This window comes from Seriola lalandi, unplaced genomic scaffold, assembly GCF_002814215.2.
Source record: "Seriola lalandi dorsalis isolate HSWRI2012SDOR001 ecotype SW California unplaced genomic scaffold, Sedor1 jcf7180002054971, whole genome shotgun sequence".
NCBI lineage: Eukaryota > Metazoa > Chordata > Actinopteri > Carangiformes > Carangidae > Seriola > Seriola lalandi.
In genome coordinates, this window is record NW_019525522.1 from 376443 (window position 1) to 396327 (window position 19885).

Below are 19885 nucleotides of genomic sequence, written 5' to 3' on the forward strand. Positions count from 1 at the left end.
AAAAATTATCTCCTAACAAAGTAATGTAATGTAGTTTGTGAAATGCGAATGTGAAAGTGCCCGTAGAACCACACATACAGTATCTATCCATCTATCTATCTATCTATCCATTCATCGGAAAGACTAGACAAGATGACTTGGGTACCAGTTTATTTTGAGGCTGGATTCATTGCAATCAAACAAAACCCAAAATGTTGCATGCCACAAGAAAAATCAGAGCTTCAAATTGTCATAATAAAGAAGAGAAATCCTTCATTGGCAAATGTGCTTATTACAAGTTACAGGTCGGTAATGAGAAACAGGTGGCAATTAACCCTACAGCCACACTCGAGATTTGGTCCTTACTGTGAGGAGAAGGAAAAGTTTACATTTCTGCCTCTTGTTTAAAAATATCTGTCCCATTCTGTTAAATCCTCCATCCATTTCTGTCCCCATTAAGGAAATCTTAAATGTTGACAGTAACGATTTGCTCAAATATAACCAGCAGAGGAAACTCATTCGATGCTATTTCTAAAACAAAACACAAGAGGTTGTGTCTACTCAAATGCCAGTGTTGCTGCAATGCAGCTATGAGTTTACACTGATCTAATTAAATATTCACAATGAACCTTGACATAGTGGCGTTGAGCCAATTCTAGAAATTGCTCACATTTTTCCTAATTTTTTCTTACGTTTGTCATAGAAAACCAAAACCATGGTATTAAGTAATCAAATATTTTACTAATTTATGTACAAAAAAGAATTACCATTTCCACAACCTCCTTATCTCTTGTAAAGAAAAATATGCCATAGCAATGGAAATGTGCAAAGACAACTTTTATTTACAAAGACATCCAGGCTAAAAAGGAAGTAAAGTCGTAGTCTCTATTGGTGCAAACTTGGAAAGAAAAGATGACCCCCTCCAAATCTACTCTTATGTGCACACTTTAGTCCAGTTTGTGACAAACTTCCATTAAGTGGGGTCATCAAGGGACAAATGAATGATTATAGTTATATGGATTCATACAGAAACAGCTGTAAGTAACTGTTTTGTGTAACAACTGCCAAATGTCTCGCTGCAGTGTGATTAAAAACATCACATTTAAATGTACAATAAAGTACATCACATTAACAAATTGAGTTATATATCACGTTCCTATTTTTTCCAAATCAGGAAATCTGTCAGTATTTTTTACTTTGTAACCATTATAAGGTAAGAGATGCTTGTTGATCAAACAGGTAAATAATAATAGTAAATATATTAAGTCTTCTACTTACTCCAAAAACCAGAATTACAAAATACATGACTTCCCATTCACAGAGGATTATTCATATGAAAACTATGCCAGCAAGGCACAAAGTGTTCAGAGCAGCTGATGAGTAACATTTTCATGAACTGACAGGAAGTTGATTCAGTGTTGTATTTTAAACACAGAGCAGCAAAGGGACATTCAGTGTTGAGAAATGTCACAGATTTTTGACCGTCCATTTCAACACATTGAAGCAAGAAGGCGACTTTTACAAAGCTGAGTCAGACGGAGAACCACTGTGGACGACCTCCAGAGAGGTGAGACTTTTCAGCTAATTACTTTGATTTTCACATTTTGACCTTTTTTGATTTTGTTGAAAACAATAAACAGCAGAGCGTTCCCCAAAGCTAAACTTCAATTTGCAGTCTGCCTTCGAGGAGATGAATACATTCAACATCATTTGAGGAGGTTTACCGGTTGTTTGTCCTTGACTAAGTCATATGATTTTGGGAAACCAGTTACTAGTACTGACTTTTATAAAAAAAAAAGGTGATCTGTACAGTGAACAGGCTTCAGTGGATGAGTCTACAGTATTACAAACAGTGTCTGTTTTAACCCTCTGAACCACAGTGGTGATGAGTGATGACGGATCACAAAGAAACACACACCACAGTGCCGTATAAAAATTAGTGGTAGCCCCAACTGGTGGCTTATAATACATCCATATAGTACCTCTGGGTAAAGTGAGAGTTCACTTTGATATAATATTTTTACAGATGGAAAGGCAAGATGTGTATTTTTTAGACTTTTCTCAAGCTCTTAGTAGAGAGTTTAGATGTGTAATTTGTATTATAGATTTATAATGTGTATCATAAATGTGTAGTTTGTATCGCAATGAAAGTGTGACTTTGAAGTGGCTTCGCTGTTGTCTGTAATTCCCCTATCACTTCAGTTTGTCAACCTTGAGTCTTGTACTTGTAGGTTTTTTTTGGGAGAGAAATTCAAACATTCTGCCAGTAGGAAATATCACTTTACAAAATGAGAAAATTCACAAAACTATGCACTTACCAACAACTAACAAGACCAGTTAAACTGACGATGGTTCTGTTAATTAATGTCACTTCAAATGTACCAAACAACAGCTGTGCTCTGTGCCCCATGTACACCAGGTCTTTACAGTGAATGCATGTGATGTCCAAGACATTTTATCTATATTTTATTTTTTTTCTTAGGCTCAGTGTGACAAGGAAAGCTAAATTACAGTTTTGTTTTTGTTTTTTTTTTTACAGGAAATTACAGTGATTAACCAGATATCATGTAATCACAGCAAAGCATAATATCGTAATGTGTTTAAAAACAATACTATCTTTAAATAACACAACTCAAATCTCTGCAAATGAACCCGTGTCTCATCTACACACTTAAATAGTAGTGCACATTTTCTTCCTCACACAAGTGAATCATCTCCTACAACCAAATTAAAAGTCCACACATTAGAGTGCAATCTGTAAACTACCTCTGATTCAAACAGATGAAATAATCAGTGTGAAACACTCACTGTCCCAACTCGTGCTCGACTGAATGTGACGGGTCAACATCAGCGTATAAAAATGTGATGCACAAGAACTAGAATAATGTATACAGCACATTCCCTGGGAGAGCAGCTCTGGATCAATTAAAGCCTGGAACGTGCCGAAGTTTAGGCCACAGAGGCATGTTTGCTAACAGTGGTCTTTTTGCATCCAATCTCAGATCTCACTCTCCACAATATATTGCTTTCATTATTAGCAGGGAACAACTACAGACTAAGATTTATGAATGTTTTTTAAGGTCAGAATACCTGGTTTGGATTTCATATCATTTTAGATGTATATTTATTACACTCAAAAGTGATTTGTGTCTTGAATAAATGCCAAACATGAGCAACCAATCAGAAATCAGCAGTGTCTTTTTTAAAGCTTGTAAACAGAGTGATTTTTTCATTTAGGTAAAGATTGTCTCCTCCGATATTCCACCTTTGTTGTATATTTATTTCATCATTCCGCTGTATTATTTTGTGTTTCACATTAACAGCTTAATAATTGTGTTTTACCCATGTTGTTTGGATACATGACACGGTTTAGAAAATCAGCAGGAACTAGAATGGCACTCAGTAGAGCGCATACCTCTGCATACAACAGACAATCCTACATGTCGGTCTTGCTCTAATGGATCTGCACCAATATTTATTGGGTTCTTCTCTGGCCCCATCCTTCCATCAAGTGTGGTACAAATTGGTTCAGCTCTTTTTTGCGTAAACTTGCTGACAAATAAACAAACAAACCAACATGGGTGAAAACCTAACCTCCTTGGTGAAGGTAGTTAGTGCTGTCAAAATATTGGTCATTCAAAGTTCTTAAATTTGAGGATTTTTATTTCCATGTTCCCTTACTTATTACATTTAAGCAGAGAACCAGTTGAAGACAATCACTGGAAACAAAAAATCCAGATGTTCTACAATAGACCAACAGGCCCATGAACATGAGTCACTGTATGTGCTTAATTAAATTATTTTATAAAAAGGTCTCTAGTTGTCAGATGTTCACTAATAGACTATTGGAAATGTGTATATTTAGAATCAAAATACTATTGAGCATTTTACTGCAAAAGGACAGTGAAGGTGTTTTCATGCTTGGGCTTCTCCATTTTTATTTTTTTCTGGACATGAAGCTGTTAGACCTAAGAGGCTGACACTTTTCATCAAATACAGAGGTTGCTTTTGAGCCTGGTTGAATGAATTCCTCATTAGATACCTGATTGTTGATCTATTAAAATGTCAGAAGATACACAAATTACAGCAACAGGACTAGAAGTATAAAAACTCACTTAGCACAGCAGCTGATGGCAGCGCAGTGAGCCCAGCCTTCTTGTCAGAGTGCATGCACCGACAGCATTTCACAAAATGCACGCCTTGTCTGAGGCCGCTGTTATACAAACAATTATACAAAAATAGGCTGAGCAAGCATCCAATGATTCAAAGGAACATTTAAACAAGAAGTAGAAACCATCCTGGGTGCAGTCTCAAATGTGGAGACAGTGGCTGTACCATTGTGCTGATTAATTGAAATTGAAAGTTTACTCTAATGTTTCATCTTTTTCATCAACAACTTGTTGTGTGGATGTGAAATTCAGTTCTTTTTAGCCATCATGCAGTAACTTGATAAATCAGGAGGACAAAACTGAAACAGGTGAGAGAAGAAGGGCAGAGTGAGGACTATTTTCTGTAGCTTTGATGTTGTTTTCTGTGCTTATGTGGGGGTTTCTTCCCAACCCAGAATACATGCAGAATACTCTTGCCATTACCACTGAGCAAGGCTCTGATCTCAGAACTGCGTTTGGTCCCCAGGCACCGACTGCTCTGTGGCTGTAGACTGCTGCTAAATAGTTAGGAGGGGTCAAATGCAGAGAACAAATTCCCCTACTGGGATTTAGACCAAGTACCTTGATATATGATTCTGCATGAACACCCTCCCTGCAACCAGTGAAATGTGCCCATTTCTATCAGTGAGTATAATACACATGTCCTACAGCAGCAACTTGCTTTCACATTAAAGTAATAATAAGTAACTTGGCAACATACTAGTTTATGTAGGACCACCTGTGCTCTGAAAATCAGCACTTACTGAGCAACGTGTCAAATGGTTGTAATGGATGTAACTGACCAATTACAACGCATAAAATGGTCGGCTAATTCAGCAAATGAAGGCACTGAAAAATGAGTATTTGATAAAAACATCACTACAATGCACTGTAGTGTAGAGATCCACAACATATTACCGCAGCATCAGAGTCTCATATTACAGAATATGAAGAGCATGTAAGTACATTTCCATTTCATGAGGCAAAAAGCTGGTGAGCTTTGACATGAAGACGGCTCGACAAACATCTCCTTTGGTGCTGGACACTATCTGTCCTGGTTGTCCAACCTGAGGCCACAGTCCGAAGCGTCCTCAGAGGGAGTGTCTAGGACGGGATTGACAAACCCTTCAAATTCAGTGTTTGCACTGTCCTCTGGGTGAGTACTCACAAAATCATTTTCCCACTCCAGTGCGTTGGAGTCCTCGGAGGCCGAGGTCGGGCCGCTGTCCATCTGCTTGCCGCCGGGCCTCAGGGCTGCGCGCAGGATGTCCTCCTCCGTCCGAGACCTCTCCCAGGCTGGAAGTGCTCGATTGATTCCTACAACGCAAGGACACAAGTTTTCATTCTGACAACAGAAGTCGATGAAGTCAAAAACTGCTGCAGGCGCTAATCTGGTGGCTCAGAGGGGCCACAAAGCATGTAATCTGTTCCTACAGACTTTCTGAACCAAATTTTAAACTTAAAATACCACACTTAATTGTATTTTTATGTCTTTTATGGAACCTGACTTGAAGACATGCTGGTAGTATGTATATATAGGACTGACTGACTGATCTGAATTGGCTGTATATATCTGTTAGGGTGTAATACAGGACACACAGGTAAAACAGCACAGAAGCAGCCAGTCCCACAGCGCTCCCGCCTTAGAAAAATGCATAATAATACTAATAACGTGTGGGGTTTGTGTTACAGTACTGCATATGCCTACAGTTAATCATGTGTTTCTGCTGCTGGGCTTTTGAGAAGGGTTGATACAGTGAAGATAAACTGTGTGTGCTGCTTCATCTTCCTCCTCTTTGCTGCAGTGTCACTGAAAAACAGAAGCAGCCCTGGGTTGTGGAAGCAGAGAGAGCTCTGACTTGGTCTTGCTCAGTGTGATCGAACCTCTAAACAGAATGAATATTTGATGGACTGGGCATTTTTTCTTAACTCTGTAGCTGAGGAGTCAAAGGTGACTCTCAACAGGAAAATGAACAGCTCAGCTTGAGAAACCTTCCCGATGTGAGCAAAAATGAAAGTCTCACCTTCCTCATCCTCCCACTCTAGGTCCAGTGAGGTGCCGTCATCATTGGTGGAGCGGGTCTTAGTGGTGAAATCCCAGCTGCACTCTGTGTTGGGAGTCACCACATTCGTGTCTGAAGGAAGTCCTGGTAACAATGGAGAACATTATTACAAAAGAGTGCATGTAACTCTTTAACCTTTCCATGGAAATGCAGTTTTCTCTAAAACCGGTAAACAAACACATGGTCTATTTATCAGCAAGACTTGAAGGTCACTCACTGCTGCTCCTGAAAGCCTCAGACTGGGCTTTTACATTCTGGAGGTAGGCATCGAAATCCTCCCCAGAGGTTTGTCTGAAACAGGCAATAATGTATCAACACAAAAATAAAACAATTCGAAGTCCATTCACTCATGAAAAAAGTGCACAAACATGAATACATGCACAAAAACATCTGTCCTAAACTGAAGCCAGCCTGTATAACGCTTCTTTCTAAGTCTTCTACTTCAAACCTGTTCTTCACATTCGGAGGAAATGAAAACTGATACTGTGCTCAGCTTTGTTAGAGCTGCCTCCTTTCATTACCACTGTAAAGTATGAGGATTTGTGAGCTCGCAGCTCCCGTCTGGCACAGTGAAAATTTGTTAAGCATTGAATTCTGAGACTGGATACCTTGTAGTGCTTTAATATCTGCTCTGCAGCCTACACACTGCGTGACTGCAGGAACACACCGAGTTCTCACATCATTAAATCAATGTTTCTGTTGAGAGCTGAAAAAAGACAAATTCCTTCTGCCAAATAGCAACAAATGGTAATATCATCCATCTGAGGGGCTGAGAGAGTTGTGATCTGCCAGATGCTGAAAGTTTTCAAATATTGCTTTACATCTGCCACCAACTGAGATGGATGAAAGACTCAACTTATCACAAATTCCAAGATTACTGTCTCCTTGGTATGTCTACTGAAACCTATGCAGAGCCTCATGACCGCAGTTTGTCCTCGGCCCAACAACCATTCTGTTGTCTAATGAACTTAAGTGACTCACTTTCTTTGCTGAGTTTCACTGACAGAGCCATCTGCTTTCCCCCGTGTCCTCTGGGCAGACAGCTGCTAACAAAAACACCATAGATCAAGACAAAAAAAAAAAAGTAATATCTTCCCACTATTAAAATACAGACAGATTATATTAACTGAAAACAGACATTTAACAGTTTTGGTGCCATCAAGAAAACATGTGAGCAAACAACTTTATAAAACAAAAACAGCAAAGAAGCAGTGGAATGTGGCATGAAAAACAACTAAGAAATCTGAATCATAACAGTCCCATTTTCATCATATCACAAAATAATAAAAGCCATTTTCAGAAGTAGAAGAAGAAGAAGCCCAGCAAAATAATGGTCTTTTCTGCAGCATGGACCTTGTCTTTTTTCTCACTGCTTGCACTTATGAATAAGGTCCAGTGCTTTGTCTATTGGCAAATAGTATATTTTGTATTTTTCTAGTAAAAATTATTACATATTGAAGTGCCCAAGTAAATAAATCGTTTGCTTCACTACTATAAAGTGGCTGAAATACACTGTACCTATTGATTATTTTTTTGTCCAGGGAATGATTAGAAATGCTAACAATGCTACAAACTGTTTTCCACATAAATGAAGCACCGTCACAGACAACACTTTCCCTGACTTGGATGACAAAGACAGGTTAATGAGCACAAGAAGAAGACTGAACAGAGAAAATATCACTGTGTCCTTTAAGACACAGAAGGCTGAGGACTTGAAATGCTGGGGCCAGTAGGTTAGAGGAGAAGTTGTTTAGCCAAGCAGTAAGTCAGCCTGGCAGAAGGGAGCGCTCAGTGCCGCCTCACCTCCTTCATTTTTCGTTCACGTGCCAACTTGGCGGCCTCACGCTGGGCGGCATTTCTAGCCTCTTCTTCTAGCCTTAAATTCTCCTCTTGTGCCTCTAACTGAGCAGAAATAACAAAAATGAAACAAACACAAAACAGAAAATTACAAAACAGAAAAAACAATGCAGCAAATTAAAAATAAGCAAAAATAGGTCTAAAACGTAAAATGAAATGATGGGGGCTGTTAATCTAACAAAGACGGATCCCTCTAAAGAAGCTTTTTGAAATTGTGCCTTACCTCTGCTTGTAGCTTCTGGTCTATGAGGATCTGCTTGTCTGAGATCGCAGTGTAGCGGTGTTCTCTGAGGTGCTTGATTTCATCTTCACTGATGGGCCTAATAAAAAAGCAAAACAATATATTGAAGGTTAACTATCCTTTCAAATTCTTTCAAAAAGTGTTTTTTTAATCAAGGAACTCATGATCATTTTTTAGTCACAAGACCTCTGACCTTGGGAAGGGCTGCGGGCTGTCTCCCTCCCCCTGCAATGCAAAAAACAAAGGATGTGACCATACAGCATTGAATTCCAGTGTAAAACACATCTTCACTGCTGCGCTGTTTGACTAAAGTGCTACCAGTCTGGGACTCTGCAGACAGTAATCTAGTTACGGCTTGGAGGGAATAATGGAAGACTGCCATATTACAGTGATGGGTGCGCAGTGGGTGCACCCATCCTTTTCTATCCATCACTGGAGAATGGCTTTCTCCAGGAAAGTCTGGCGGGAGTCTGGAAGTAAAAAGTATCCTGGGAGTAGCAGCATAATGCAGCTTTTAATTAGACTACATGTCTTATAAAACACTTACTCAGTCTTTTACAATGTAATTGTGTCCCAAGCAGTAGACCAATAATGGAACTGAGAGAAAAGTCACTAACAACGTTTTCCCTTAACTTATTTAGGTCCTGAAAGCTCTTAAAAATAAACATAATCAGAAAGATGATCAGACTTACCTCATCACTCTCTACCAGATTTTCAAACTGCAAAATTAAAATACACAATTAGACATAGCATCACACTGGATAAAAGCTGAATAACAGTTCTAGTAAATGTATGATTCATACCTCTATTGTGTAATGTTCCCCTGTGGTGCTGCTTCGGAAATATTTGGATCTGTAAGAATAAATCAGAGAACATGAACACACAGCTTAAAAATTTAAAGTGAACTGCTGTAATTTTACCTTCAGGAGCTGTAAGATGATTACACTGTATAGCTCTGACATTAAGATGAACACGAGGAATGAATCTAGGGGAAGGAATTGAGTTCAATGACCATGCTGCTCATCTGTAACAGTTAGCACAAAAATTGTATATCATACACAACCTATAATAACCTTTGATGAACCCTCTTACTGTAAATAAGACTTGGGGCCCACCGCGACTTCATAATGTGTGTTTCGTTGTTAGCATTAGCATACATTCTGGAGAAGCTCTTATCAGAAATGTTGGACAATTGAATTTAATGGAGGCAGCTCTGACTTTGGAAACGTCTATGCAAATGGCATATATTGCTTTCTGATGAGGAGACATATGTTTCCTTCGTTAGTTTAGCTATGTTTGCAGTCTGTCCATTTACATATGTCCACTCCATCTGTGTAGTTCATATTACTGACACGGACGTGTGGCCACCCACACTTACACAAGAAAACATATGCTGAAATGTCATCATCAAACCCAAACACCAGTGATCTGTTGTAAATACACGGATGATTGTTTTTGTCTATAAACTAACTAAGCAGGTAAATTGACCAATGTGCCGTTCTGTCAAAGACATGGTTAGTTATTTAAAAGGTGAATCAACACATTGAATCATATGCAGCAGAAAACTGCTGCTGAATAAACACTGGAGAGCCACAGGTGTAGCTAATAACATCAATGATTTGTCAGCGTAGACAATATCAGGTGCAGCTATAATTAACGTTATTGATTACACCTGTGATTTTCCTCCAATGACATGTCAAGAGGTCTGCAATCAAACAGGTCTGCTGCTCTAACAATAGACATCACAGGTGTTTTACCTTTGACAGGTTATAGGAAACAGCTTTAGTGACACAATATTAACAGCTTTTGCTCGTTATGTCCATGATTCATTTAAGATGTTCAACCTCATAATGATGCCAAATCAAACTTTCTATCAATCATTCTGTTTATTTCTCTGCATGTAGTGTGGAACAAAACTTGCATTTTATTACTCCAATCAAGACGGTTGTTATTTTACAATGTTACAGCATGACCTAATGGGAGCGGGCAAAGTGTACGTATACATATTCATGATGAGGTTTCTAAATTGACAGTCTCAGACAGATACTTTATAACTTCTGTTGTATCAGCTCCAATATGGAAACACATGGAAGTGACTGAGTGTGGGACAGCTTACTGCTGGAGGAGAGCAAGCCTTCTCTAATCTTAACAAAGCACAGGGTAAAGTCAGACTAAAGACATTAATTATTAACCTTAAATATGGTGACATGACTGCCTGTAAGTAACACAAGAAACAGACAGTTGAGAACCAGTGTGTGCATTAGGAAGACAGGCTGAACTATGAGGTCCAGGTATTAGTCTACTATCATTGTCAAAGACCACTTCAGCAGCTCTGGCTCGGTCTGTGTCATACTAGTGCTTTCCTTTACTTAGACCTAGCTAACCCCATGTCCACACTGTTGACGATAGGGGTGGGGTCTTGATTCCTGCTGCCACTGTCTGACTGCAGGTCGATCCGCACAACAGCATATCCAGTATCTCACTGACCGGCCTTTATCTCTCGGTTACATCACCACCAGGCTAACACACAGAGCTGTCAAAAAGTCTTACCGTACACCCTGTGGTATCAGCTATTAGCTAACCAACTGCTGGCTAATGTTAGCAGTAACCGGATACACTGGTTCAGATGATGCTAGTTAGTTAGCTCCCCCGGATAAAGCCATGTTTCACCTACCCGCCTCCTCTCTGGATCCTGTTGGCTTCTCTCCTGAAGAGCCCGACACAGTATGCCCAGCAGTTACCCATCGCATTGTCAAATATTACTAATATCTAGCTGCCTGACAGCTGCTGGTGCATCACTGCTGGTAGCTACATCTCCAGGTCCAGTCCTCTTCTCCAGCCACTTCCTCATCCTCCTTCCTCTTCGGTTGATGACATGCCAGACTGAAATGTTCAACACCACCGCCTACTGTCGTTTTAGTGTAGCTTTTAATAAATGTGACCAGGTTCTGGCACAGAATGAGACAGTATTTTAAAACCTGCACGAAAAATGGGATCTTGTTGCTTTATTCTTACATTTTAAAGATGGAGGGAGTACTAAGGAAAAAATGTTTGGCTCGCTTATCTAATGATGTCAGTCAAATTATCCCTGATAAGGGTTTTACAACAAGACACTGATTCATTATAAGGGGTCACAATCCAAAACCACTGCTTCTTGCTGGTGGTCAACTCACATCTTTTAACAGGGCTGAGGGGGCTGGTAGGTTCTTCTGCTTCCAGTTTAATAGAATCGGTCTACATGTTAACAATGTTATGAAAAAAATGAGATTATTGTTTGACAATTATATCAGAAGCTTTCACACCAAAAAACAGCCAGAACAGGGTCTGATTTGAGTGGTTTCTCTGTGACCTCAGACAGAGATTGGAAGGTTTTAATCCAGTAGTAAATAATAATCGTTCAGTTACAAATCATATGTGCTAATGAGGCTGACTGCATTTTAATATTTAAAACATAATTTTCTTTGCATAATTTTCGTTTTTTGTTTGTTTTTTACTCTATGTCATCAGAGGTGAAAAGGTAGTCATGGAGCTCGTCCACGACGGGGATGTTGTCCACATTGCTGACTTTGACTTTCGGGGCAACAGGCATGCATCTGGGCATGAGCTTTCTCCCAGTCTGAAAGAAAATGGGATAGAGTTTAAGCATTGCTCCTGTTTTTTTTTTCACTTTTACTGTGAATTCAGTCTCAGTGTTTAAGACAGGTGGTCATCCAATTTAGGTAGTGATAATTTACTGATATAAAATTGTTTTAATTAAATTTTGATGTTTACTAGTGATAATACAAAATTCAAAGAATAGTATAAATTAAATATAAATTTATAAATAAAAATATAATTACATTTTTAAGTGAATGACTTACTATTTTCTTGGAGTCAGCCAGGGATCTCTCCATATACCTCCTCATCCTTTCTTTCTGTTTCTCTCTCTGCTCTCTCAGCTTTTCTTCACGCTCCCTGCAACATGATGTACAAAGAGAGGGGATTTTTTAAAATAACATAGCTACTGTGTTTTTTATTAAGCATATAAAGAATATATTGAAGGAAAAACAATCCTGGTGTGCAGGAGTTATGCTGTGACATGATTGTCATTAATCTTCACAAAAGTCCTGAATTTGTTACATAATCAATTTTTCTTCTAGTGAATATAACGTAAGTATCGTCACTGAGACATACCTGGTCCTCCTCTCGCTGTCTTTTATCCGCTTTATCATCTCCAAGACCTTTTCAGGGATGCTCTCAAGGCCCTGCAGCAGTATAGACATACGGTTCTCAATACTGACAAGTTTCTCCAAGGTGCTGAGGTTGGTCATCCTGTCATCCACGCAGCTGCGATACACCTCTGACACTTTGTCACCGAGAGCTTCAAGCATCACATCCTGTCAGCAAGAGAAAGACACTCAAATAGTCAACGTGAGCATGCTGTGGACAGTCTTCTGTGACCACAGAGATCAATTTAAAGAACTTTAAGATTTTAAAAGTGTTTGGAAAAAAAGTTATTATATTTTGTGCTTGCTTACCTGGTCTTCTGTGTTCAATGAGACATGGACCTGAACCTTCTGTTTGAGCTTGTTGCCTCCCGCCTTCTCTTTGTTGATTCTTTGGTTAATCTCATCTATCTGTATATTTAGCTGCTCTTCCTCCTTTTCACTATGGACAGAAAGGGATTTAGCATTGGATGGATTTGACAGAGAGGAGGGAATGAATGAATGAATATTGTTTGGGAAACTAAAAACGTATAAAAACAGGTCTGAAATTCCAAACAGAAAGGTTCAGGAAATGGGGAAAATGGACCTACATTTTTTTTTTTTGTTTTCCATTTTCTGATCTGATTGTTTAGCTGAAACTGTCATCCACAGTGATGGAGAATTAATAAAAAATACAGATAACAATAGACAGATAATCCCTGTGACCATATAGTAAGAATGTCAGCGTGAACTGCAAAAGAAGTTTTTTAGGAAAGACAACAGGTAAAAATGGCCAATGCCAAAATAATTAATTCACTAATCCTCAACCCACGATGCTTACATCTTCTTCCTGGCCGTCTCCACGGACTGTCGGAGCCCCTCCATTGTCACTTCAACCCTTGTTGAGTTCTGAATCAGGGACAAGTTCTGCTCTGTCAGCTCAGTCACCAGATCTAGAAGCTGCTGGGGATCAGAAAAGTACAGCTCTGGCTGATCCTGCAGAGAGGTGACACAACAAAGTGGGAGAGATGGGTGTACTGTAAGCACTGCAAATAAAAACTCAAGATTAAGAAAACAAACTGCTTCAGTGGAAAACTGACCTCATACTCTGAGATGTCAATATCCAGATTAGAATTTGTGATCCTGAAATGCCAAAGAAAGAGTTTGGGTTCAGGAGGAAGTTTTGCAGCAGCATGTAAACAGGATTTCAAATGAGTTTTGTGCAAGATGTTCAAAGTGATACTAGCATGCTGTGTGCTACAACAGAGAGAAAGTGAAGAGAGAGAGAATGTTCAAATGACCATATAAAAGTATATCACAGCATTTACCATATACGAGGACAGGTAAAAATTATAATTAGTGTTTCTTTTGCCTTATGAGAACCCCTGCCTTATTTACCACTGCTTCAGATTGTATGACTCTACAAGACATATACTGCGCATAAACACAACATTGAAGACACAGTGTTGTGTTTGAAGTGAGTGTGTTGGTGATTACACTGTGTCGCTGTGGGCTGAGGACAGACTGGTCTCTCTGATGCAAGGCAGCTCTCTACCTGGACTGGACACCAAACCTGTGCACATGTTATCATTCAAATCACACCACTAGCACCGTCCATACTTGTTGCAACAAACCGTTAATAATACTGATAAAATAAAATAAAATAAAACAAAACAAAACAAAATTATGAAAACACAGTTTCAGGACATTAACCAGTGTCACCCCTGTCCTCATAATCTACTTTATGTTGATTCACTTGGTCTTTCCTTGCACCAAGCTGAAGTACTTGCCGTGACTAATTCCTGACTCCTTAGGCTTCCTTTTCTGCTTGTCCTGTGTGTTTTTGTCACACAGGACTTTAGATTTCAAAGAAGCCTTAGCTTTCTGGGCCTCCTGCCACTCTGGAGGAGACAGCTTGAACAGAAGCTCTTTGTATCTCTTGTAGTCTATCAGGATTTCTTCAAACTTGGCAAGTTCACTGTGAAGAAGAAATACCAGATTTAAATCCAGATGACATGACACTGTGTCTTTCCAACTTTATTCACCTCCATTTATACTTTTTCACTGTATTTACTTAAAATATGATTAACTAATATACAAATGTTAATAATACAACATCATGAGCGTGCTACCTGTTTATGGTGCCTATTTCAGCAGTCAGTTTCTTGATCTCAGCATTCTTTTCCTGTTTGGACTTGGCCTCCCGTTCAAAACTGACAACAGAGACAAGACAATCATTTGCATTGTGACTTTTTAAACATCATATGAATGTCTTGTTAGGATAAACACCAATCTGTATTGAGATCATAATAAGAGTAAAACCGAATTTGAAGACCCACAATTTGATCTTTAGTCACAATAACATGAAACCACTTCATATGTTGATACTTACAATGTTCTGGCCTCCACAGACTTTTTCTCATTCTCCCTGAGGAACTCTTCAAAGATGAGGTTGTCTCTTGCAATCATCCTTTCAAGTTGTTTAAGCTGTCTCTCCTCTTTTGCAATGGCCTTGTCCATCCTCGAAATTTCGCCCCTCTTCGTCAATAGAGATAACTGAATAAGGGAGCATTGGAGATGATTGAATAGGAACTGAACACAGTCAGAGATGTACTGGCAGTTGAAGGAGTAGATACTGATTGAACAAAACAACTGAGTAATAGATGTTTCTTTAACACGTGTAGAGTGACATCAGCTTTTTTCACATGTACAGTAGTATGTAGATCAGGATGACTAGATAGCTGACAGAAAGCAAACACTCATGCATAAAGCACCTGTAGACTGAGAACCTGATTATGAGTCCAGATTGTTTTCATGACTTTCTTTTTTAAAATCTTAGCAACTCATAAAATGATTTACCTCTAACACTGCCTTCTGTCGTTCCATGGAGATTAAGTCATGTTTGCTGTCTTTTGTAACGTTTTCTGAGGACAAAAAATAGCAATCAGTTCATCAGCCATCCAGTGGCTGTGGAATGCAGATAGGGGTTTCAAAAAGCTACAAGTAGTACCTTTACAAAATTTGACATAATTTGACTCTATAGTCTCTCACCTCGTTTCATCATGGCCATCTTCAACTCATGTCTGCTCAGTGTTTGTTTAGGGAAAGTTGTCTTACTCTTGATTTGTTTTAGATTCTTCATCTTTTCCTTTTCCCCCTCCTCCTCCTCATCCAGTTTTCCCACCAGCTCTTTCTTCATCTTGGTCATCATTCGTGCAGCGTGGGTCGTCTTCTTATCAATTGGCAGAGCCAGGAATTTACGCATCTCCTGAGCATGGAGGAGCAGCATGACTTAAACAGCGCAACAATCAATTTTTCACTTCTTGCAAACACTGAGTCAGATAAATATCATGCAGTGTATGTAAAAAAATAAATGTATTCTATAAACACAATTGCACTCAAGCGCACAGACCAACCTCTCTTTGGCTCTCTTTTTCATTTACGCTCTGTAGAAAAATGCTATTACTTTCTGGTACTTTGAATGGGCTTTGTCGTATCTCCTTCCTCCTTCTCCTCATGTCTGCACACAATGGAGTGAAAACACAAAACTAATGAGGGTGTGTAGTTTCCTATAGTTTTGTCTCTATTTTTCAGACTTGTCACTTTGCCCACTCTACCTTGTTTATGTGATTTGGCAGCACTTTCTGTTTCTGAAACAACAATGCTGCCTGAAGAAACCTCTGGTCCCTCTGTTGAAAACATATTGACAACAATGGTCCAAATTAATCAGTAATCAATCAATCACTTAGTCTGTTTGAATTGTTCTTGTGTGTGAGGCATTGTAACAAAAGCTTACTAGGTTGTGGTGATGACATTTCTGACATTTCCTTTGGCATCTGGTGCTGCACTGGCTCAGTGTTACTGCAGGTTACAAAGAGAAAACAAATGAAAACATACTACATCTCTTCATTAGCCCAGATAATTCCAAAAATTGGCTGTAGCCCAGAACAGTATTTCTAAACCAGGATAGCACTGCCAAAGGAGGGGGATCCTGGCTGGTCTCACCTTCGGGCCAGTGACTAAAGGTGGCTGCCTCAGTGTCAACTTTTAACTCCTTTGAAGTCCTTTCCTCAGACACATTTCTGCAGGCAATGATTCATATTGTTTATAACTCAACTTCAAATTTGCTATTGGCCATTTTCGTGTTTAAAATATATTCATTATTATTAAAGGCTCGCTTTTTCTCATGTGTTTGCTGATTAGACCTGTGTTTGATGGAAACATGCTGGGAATGACGTGATGTCATGTGTCAAACTCAATGTGCTAATTAGAATTATAAAGATCTTTTGTGGGGGGCCTAATCAAGCTAAAGTGAAAACACCTGTGGGAAAGGACCATTGGTGTACAGGGCTTTTGATTTTTATGATGCTTTTAATTATTCTATTCTTCCTTGTGATTACCTATTCAGGGCAAGTTGTCGAAGTCTAGTTTAAGCCAAATAAAATGAAAAACACTTGGTACTGTGCTTACATGTTGCAGAATACCAAATAATTTCCTCTGAAACTAGCTAACGTTACAAGATAACCCCGGTTTGTGTTTCTCGTGATAAACAACAACTGGGTGTAGCTACTGGACAGATTAGCATAGAGAAAATAGTTTAACACACTTCTTCACATTAATGTTCATAAAAAATTCAACCTACCGTCTTATAATGATGTTCACACACGGAACAAGTATATAAAGAGAAGAATATTAGCATACAACTTCGCCCCTCAAACGGGCCGTTCAATGTGTGTACTGTTGTCATGGAAACTGTTGCCTTCATGGTCCCCTTGTAAAGTTCTCCTCACACGACAACTCGTATACTATACGTGTAGCTGCCTTTTAAGTCTCTGTCTGTATATGTGTATATACCGTCTGATACTGCTGCCACTATTCTCTGATACACACCATCAGTGGTGTTTTCATGTTTTAGTTGAAAAAGTATTGAAAAATACATCAAACCAAAGTAACAGAAGGTTTGTAAAATGACTTTGGTTTGATGGACTAACATTTAGCAAAGTTAGACACAGGAGGAGGAATTCAAGCTTGCTCATCAATTCTGTAAGCCAGTCACATTCATTCTCCACTAGATGGCATAGACAGATCACACAGTCTGACCCAGGCTGAGCTCAATATTTCCTCTCTGTGCTGGATTGAAAACCATATTTCAGGACTGTAAGTGATGCTGTTGAAAGGCATGTTTGGAGTAGTGCATCTATGTCAGAGATAATTTCTTCCTAAGTTAACTTGACTTGATTGCCAACACACTGTGTGCAAGTGAATATACTTAGAATCTAATACTGTACATGCGCTCCCACGCATCCACACATGACCCTGCACATCTCAGCTCAACAAAGCAGCCCACACACTACACTTGCTTGTAGGAAATCCCAGTGTCAGATTGTCAGGTTAAAGTAATGCAAACACATGGGCGAGTGTTGGCTCTCGCAACAGAAAAAAGGGCACGTTGTGTAAGGAAAGAGGAATGGTGCTTTTATTCAGATTGGAAGGGACTGCTTCATGCCCAGGAGTGGATAGAACACCTCAAGCAAGCACTAGCACAAAGACCTGATTTACATTTCCAACTTTCCTTTAATTCTTGTTATTTCTCCATAAGATTCCTGACATGACTGTTCTTCACACTGTCTGCAACCAGTCCTCTGACAGTTTCCAGGAAAGTTGTTCTGCCTACAGTATCACTGCCTTGCAATGTGTATGACATTGGTTGCTGTAGCATGAAGATGCTGTAAAAGCAGCTGGTTTCTTACAACACTGCATGGGTTGTTTGAGCATTACAGATTGCCTCCACCTCCTCCGCTCATGTATCCCAAAGACCGTGGATATTCGGTATTATATAAGAGGTGAACATTCAGCCTTCTATGCATAATGAGATCGACAGCTTTTCTTTAAACATAATTAACACCGCCACCTTCAGAGAACAAAAAAACATTTTAAATAAGGAAAAAGATGCTCATCCATATAACACCAGATAAATGCGTACAGAAATAAATCCAGATGAATACACAGAAATAAATTAAACAAGGAAGCATTTTTTGAGAAACATGTTAATTTGGGGACTGTCTAAGAATAAACATGAAATGGACAAGTACTTAGAGGCTAATTCTCTTCCTCATTGCAGTGGGTTTAGGTGGCTGAGTGAAAAAGCAGCAGTGACCTCCTGTAATGAAACAAATGTCAGAGCAGAGTTGGAGCTGCCACGCTGTCAGGAAGCTGTTGAGGCGGCTGTGAGACACAGACTGAGCTCAGGTCCATACGACTGTGCTGCAGGGCTCCAGACTGAAACAGCATTTCATAAAGTTTGGCTGTTTTACATATCTGCTGAAACTTTATTCACTGAACCTCACATTCAAACTCATGCACTATAATTTCTGTATTAACAGAATCATAAGAGTGAGCAAAGTAACATCACAAGCACAAACTATGAATAGAAATATAAATAAAAATAAATTAACTATACAGACACAAAAAGTCATTGTAACTAATTAATCCAAAAGAATCAATGTGTCATGATTATAGATGATTCTTTTATAGTAATTACCTGATACCTTGTTGCTAATGAAATAACAAGACTTACTATAATGTAAGTGCTTAAACGAATATAGGGATCTGTAAATGTTAACTATGTTTGATAATTGACTATTTATAGTCAATTTAAGCACAGATATACATTCTTTACTTGGGAAGACATACCTTTGGTAAATTATTTGAAACTCAAGGTTGACTTATTAGCTCCCTGTCCAGATATTTCTACTTATTCTAAGGTCTTCTTCGGCAAACTTGCTCAAGTGTCAGCATGTGACCTGAGTATATAACTTCGCTCTCATGATAACAAGTGGTGGACCACCTGTTATCATGTAAATTACATTATACAAACAACTGTTATCATGTGACTGAAGTTAATATGTAAACGCAAGTCCTGACAAAAGTCACAAACATCACAGTAATGCACAGAAAACTGGACAGAAAGAAAAAGTCCCACAAAATGACACAAAAAATGACACATCCACTTACATGAGGACCCCGACAGAAAGTCTTTGTTAGTTGATAAAAAAGCTCTTTCCTTCTTGGATTAAACGTACCAGAAGTCAGGTCCGTCTGTCCTGAACTTTCAGCTTTGTTTTTGCTTTTAAGGACAGATTTTAAGCCAAGTTTGATTTTTTGATCTAAAACAGAGTAACGCTACGTTGACTTTCATTATGTCAATGCCAGCTGAATTTAACAAATTTCCCTTTCTGCTGCAAAGGCTGCAGACATTTGTATGCAAGGCGTCACTGTCCCTACACCGGCTCTTTTTTTTATTGTGCTTCATAGTTTTTGCAGCAGCTGAGGGAATTTTCTCTGGTGACTGAGCTGGTGAGGAGAAAAGGATGTGGTTGAATTCTGATTGATTAGCTACAGGTCCAGTAGTAT

The 19885-nt window shown here is 39.0% G+C and overlaps 2 protein-coding genes across 4 annotated transcripts; both read right to left on the reverse strand.

The window, feature by feature from the left end:
- Nucleotides 1-133: 133 nt before the first annotated feature.
- Nucleotides 134-11152, reverse strand: ap1ar (adaptor related protein complex 1 associated regulatory protein). 2 transcript variants are annotated; one of them, XM_023395971.1, is made up of 10 exons: nucleotides 10963-11152; nucleotides 9092-9140; nucleotides 8981-9007; nucleotides 8482-8513; nucleotides 8271-8367; nucleotides 7994-8092; nucleotides 7172-7233; nucleotides 6408-6481; nucleotides 6152-6274; nucleotides 134-5444 (listed from the first exon to the last, which is right to left on the reverse strand). In XM_023395971.1, the coding sequence occupies exons 1-10, from the start codon at nucleotides 11031-11033 to the stop codon at nucleotides 5173-5175; spliced, it is 906 nt and encodes a 301-aa protein (XP_023251739.1). In that variant the 5' UTR covers nucleotides 11034-11152; the 3' UTR covers nucleotides 134-5172. The 2 variants fall into 2 exon arrangements, with proteins under 2 accessions (XP_023251739.1, XP_023251738.1); XM_023395970.1 differs by having other exon boundaries at nucleotides 7172-7236.
- A 472-nt stretch (nucleotides 11153-11624) lies between these two features.
- cfap100 (cilia and flagella associated protein 100) lies at nucleotides 11625-15992 on the reverse strand. 2 transcript variants are annotated; one of them, XM_087170988.1, is made up of 13 exons: nucleotides 15889-15992; nucleotides 15524-15740; nucleotides 15332-15396; nucleotides 14865-15028; nucleotides 14605-14685; nucleotides 14259-14450; nucleotides 13970-14032; nucleotides 13573-13615; nucleotides 13314-13468; nucleotides 12806-12935; nucleotides 12462-12664; nucleotides 12149-12242; nucleotides 11625-11904 (listed from the first exon to the last, which is right to left on the reverse strand). In XM_087170988.1, the coding sequence occupies exons 1-13, from the start codon at nucleotides 15988-15990 to the stop codon at nucleotides 11779-11781; spliced, it is 1635 nt and encodes a 544-aa protein (XP_087027114.1). In that variant the 5' UTR covers nucleotides 15991-15992; the 3' UTR covers nucleotides 11625-11778. The 2 variants fall into 2 exon arrangements, with proteins under 2 accessions (XP_087027114.1, XP_087027113.1); XM_087170987.1 differs by having other exon boundaries at nucleotides 13970-14045; nucleotides 14251-14450.
- Nucleotides 15993-19885: the final 3893 nt, after the last annotated feature.

Coding starts and splice junctions, on each gene's coding strand:
- cfap100 (XM_087170987.1), bottom strand. CDS start 15,990: ATGAGGAGAAGGAGGAAGGAGATACGACAAAGCCCATTCAAAGTACCA. Junction 15,029..15,331: donor GACAGAAGGCAGTGTTAGAG/GTAAATCATTTT, acceptor TCCCTTATTCAG/TTATCTCTATTGACGAAGAG. Junction 12,665..12,805: donor CATTGAACACAGAAGACCAG/GTAAGCAAGCAC, acceptor TCTTGCTGACAG/GATGTGATGCTTGAAGCTCT.
- ap1ar (XM_023395970.1), bottom strand. CDS start 11,033: ATGGGTAACTGCTGGGCATACTGTGTCGGGCTCTTCAGGAGAGAAGCC. Junction 7,237..7,993: donor GTGAACGAAAAATGAAGGAG/GTGAGGCGGCAC, acceptor TGTTTTTGTTAG/CAGCTGTCTGCCCAGAGGAC. Junction 5,445..6,151: donor AGAGTGGGAGGATGAGGAAG/GTGAGACTTTCA, acceptor CTTGCGTTGTAG/GAATCAATCGAGCACTTCCA.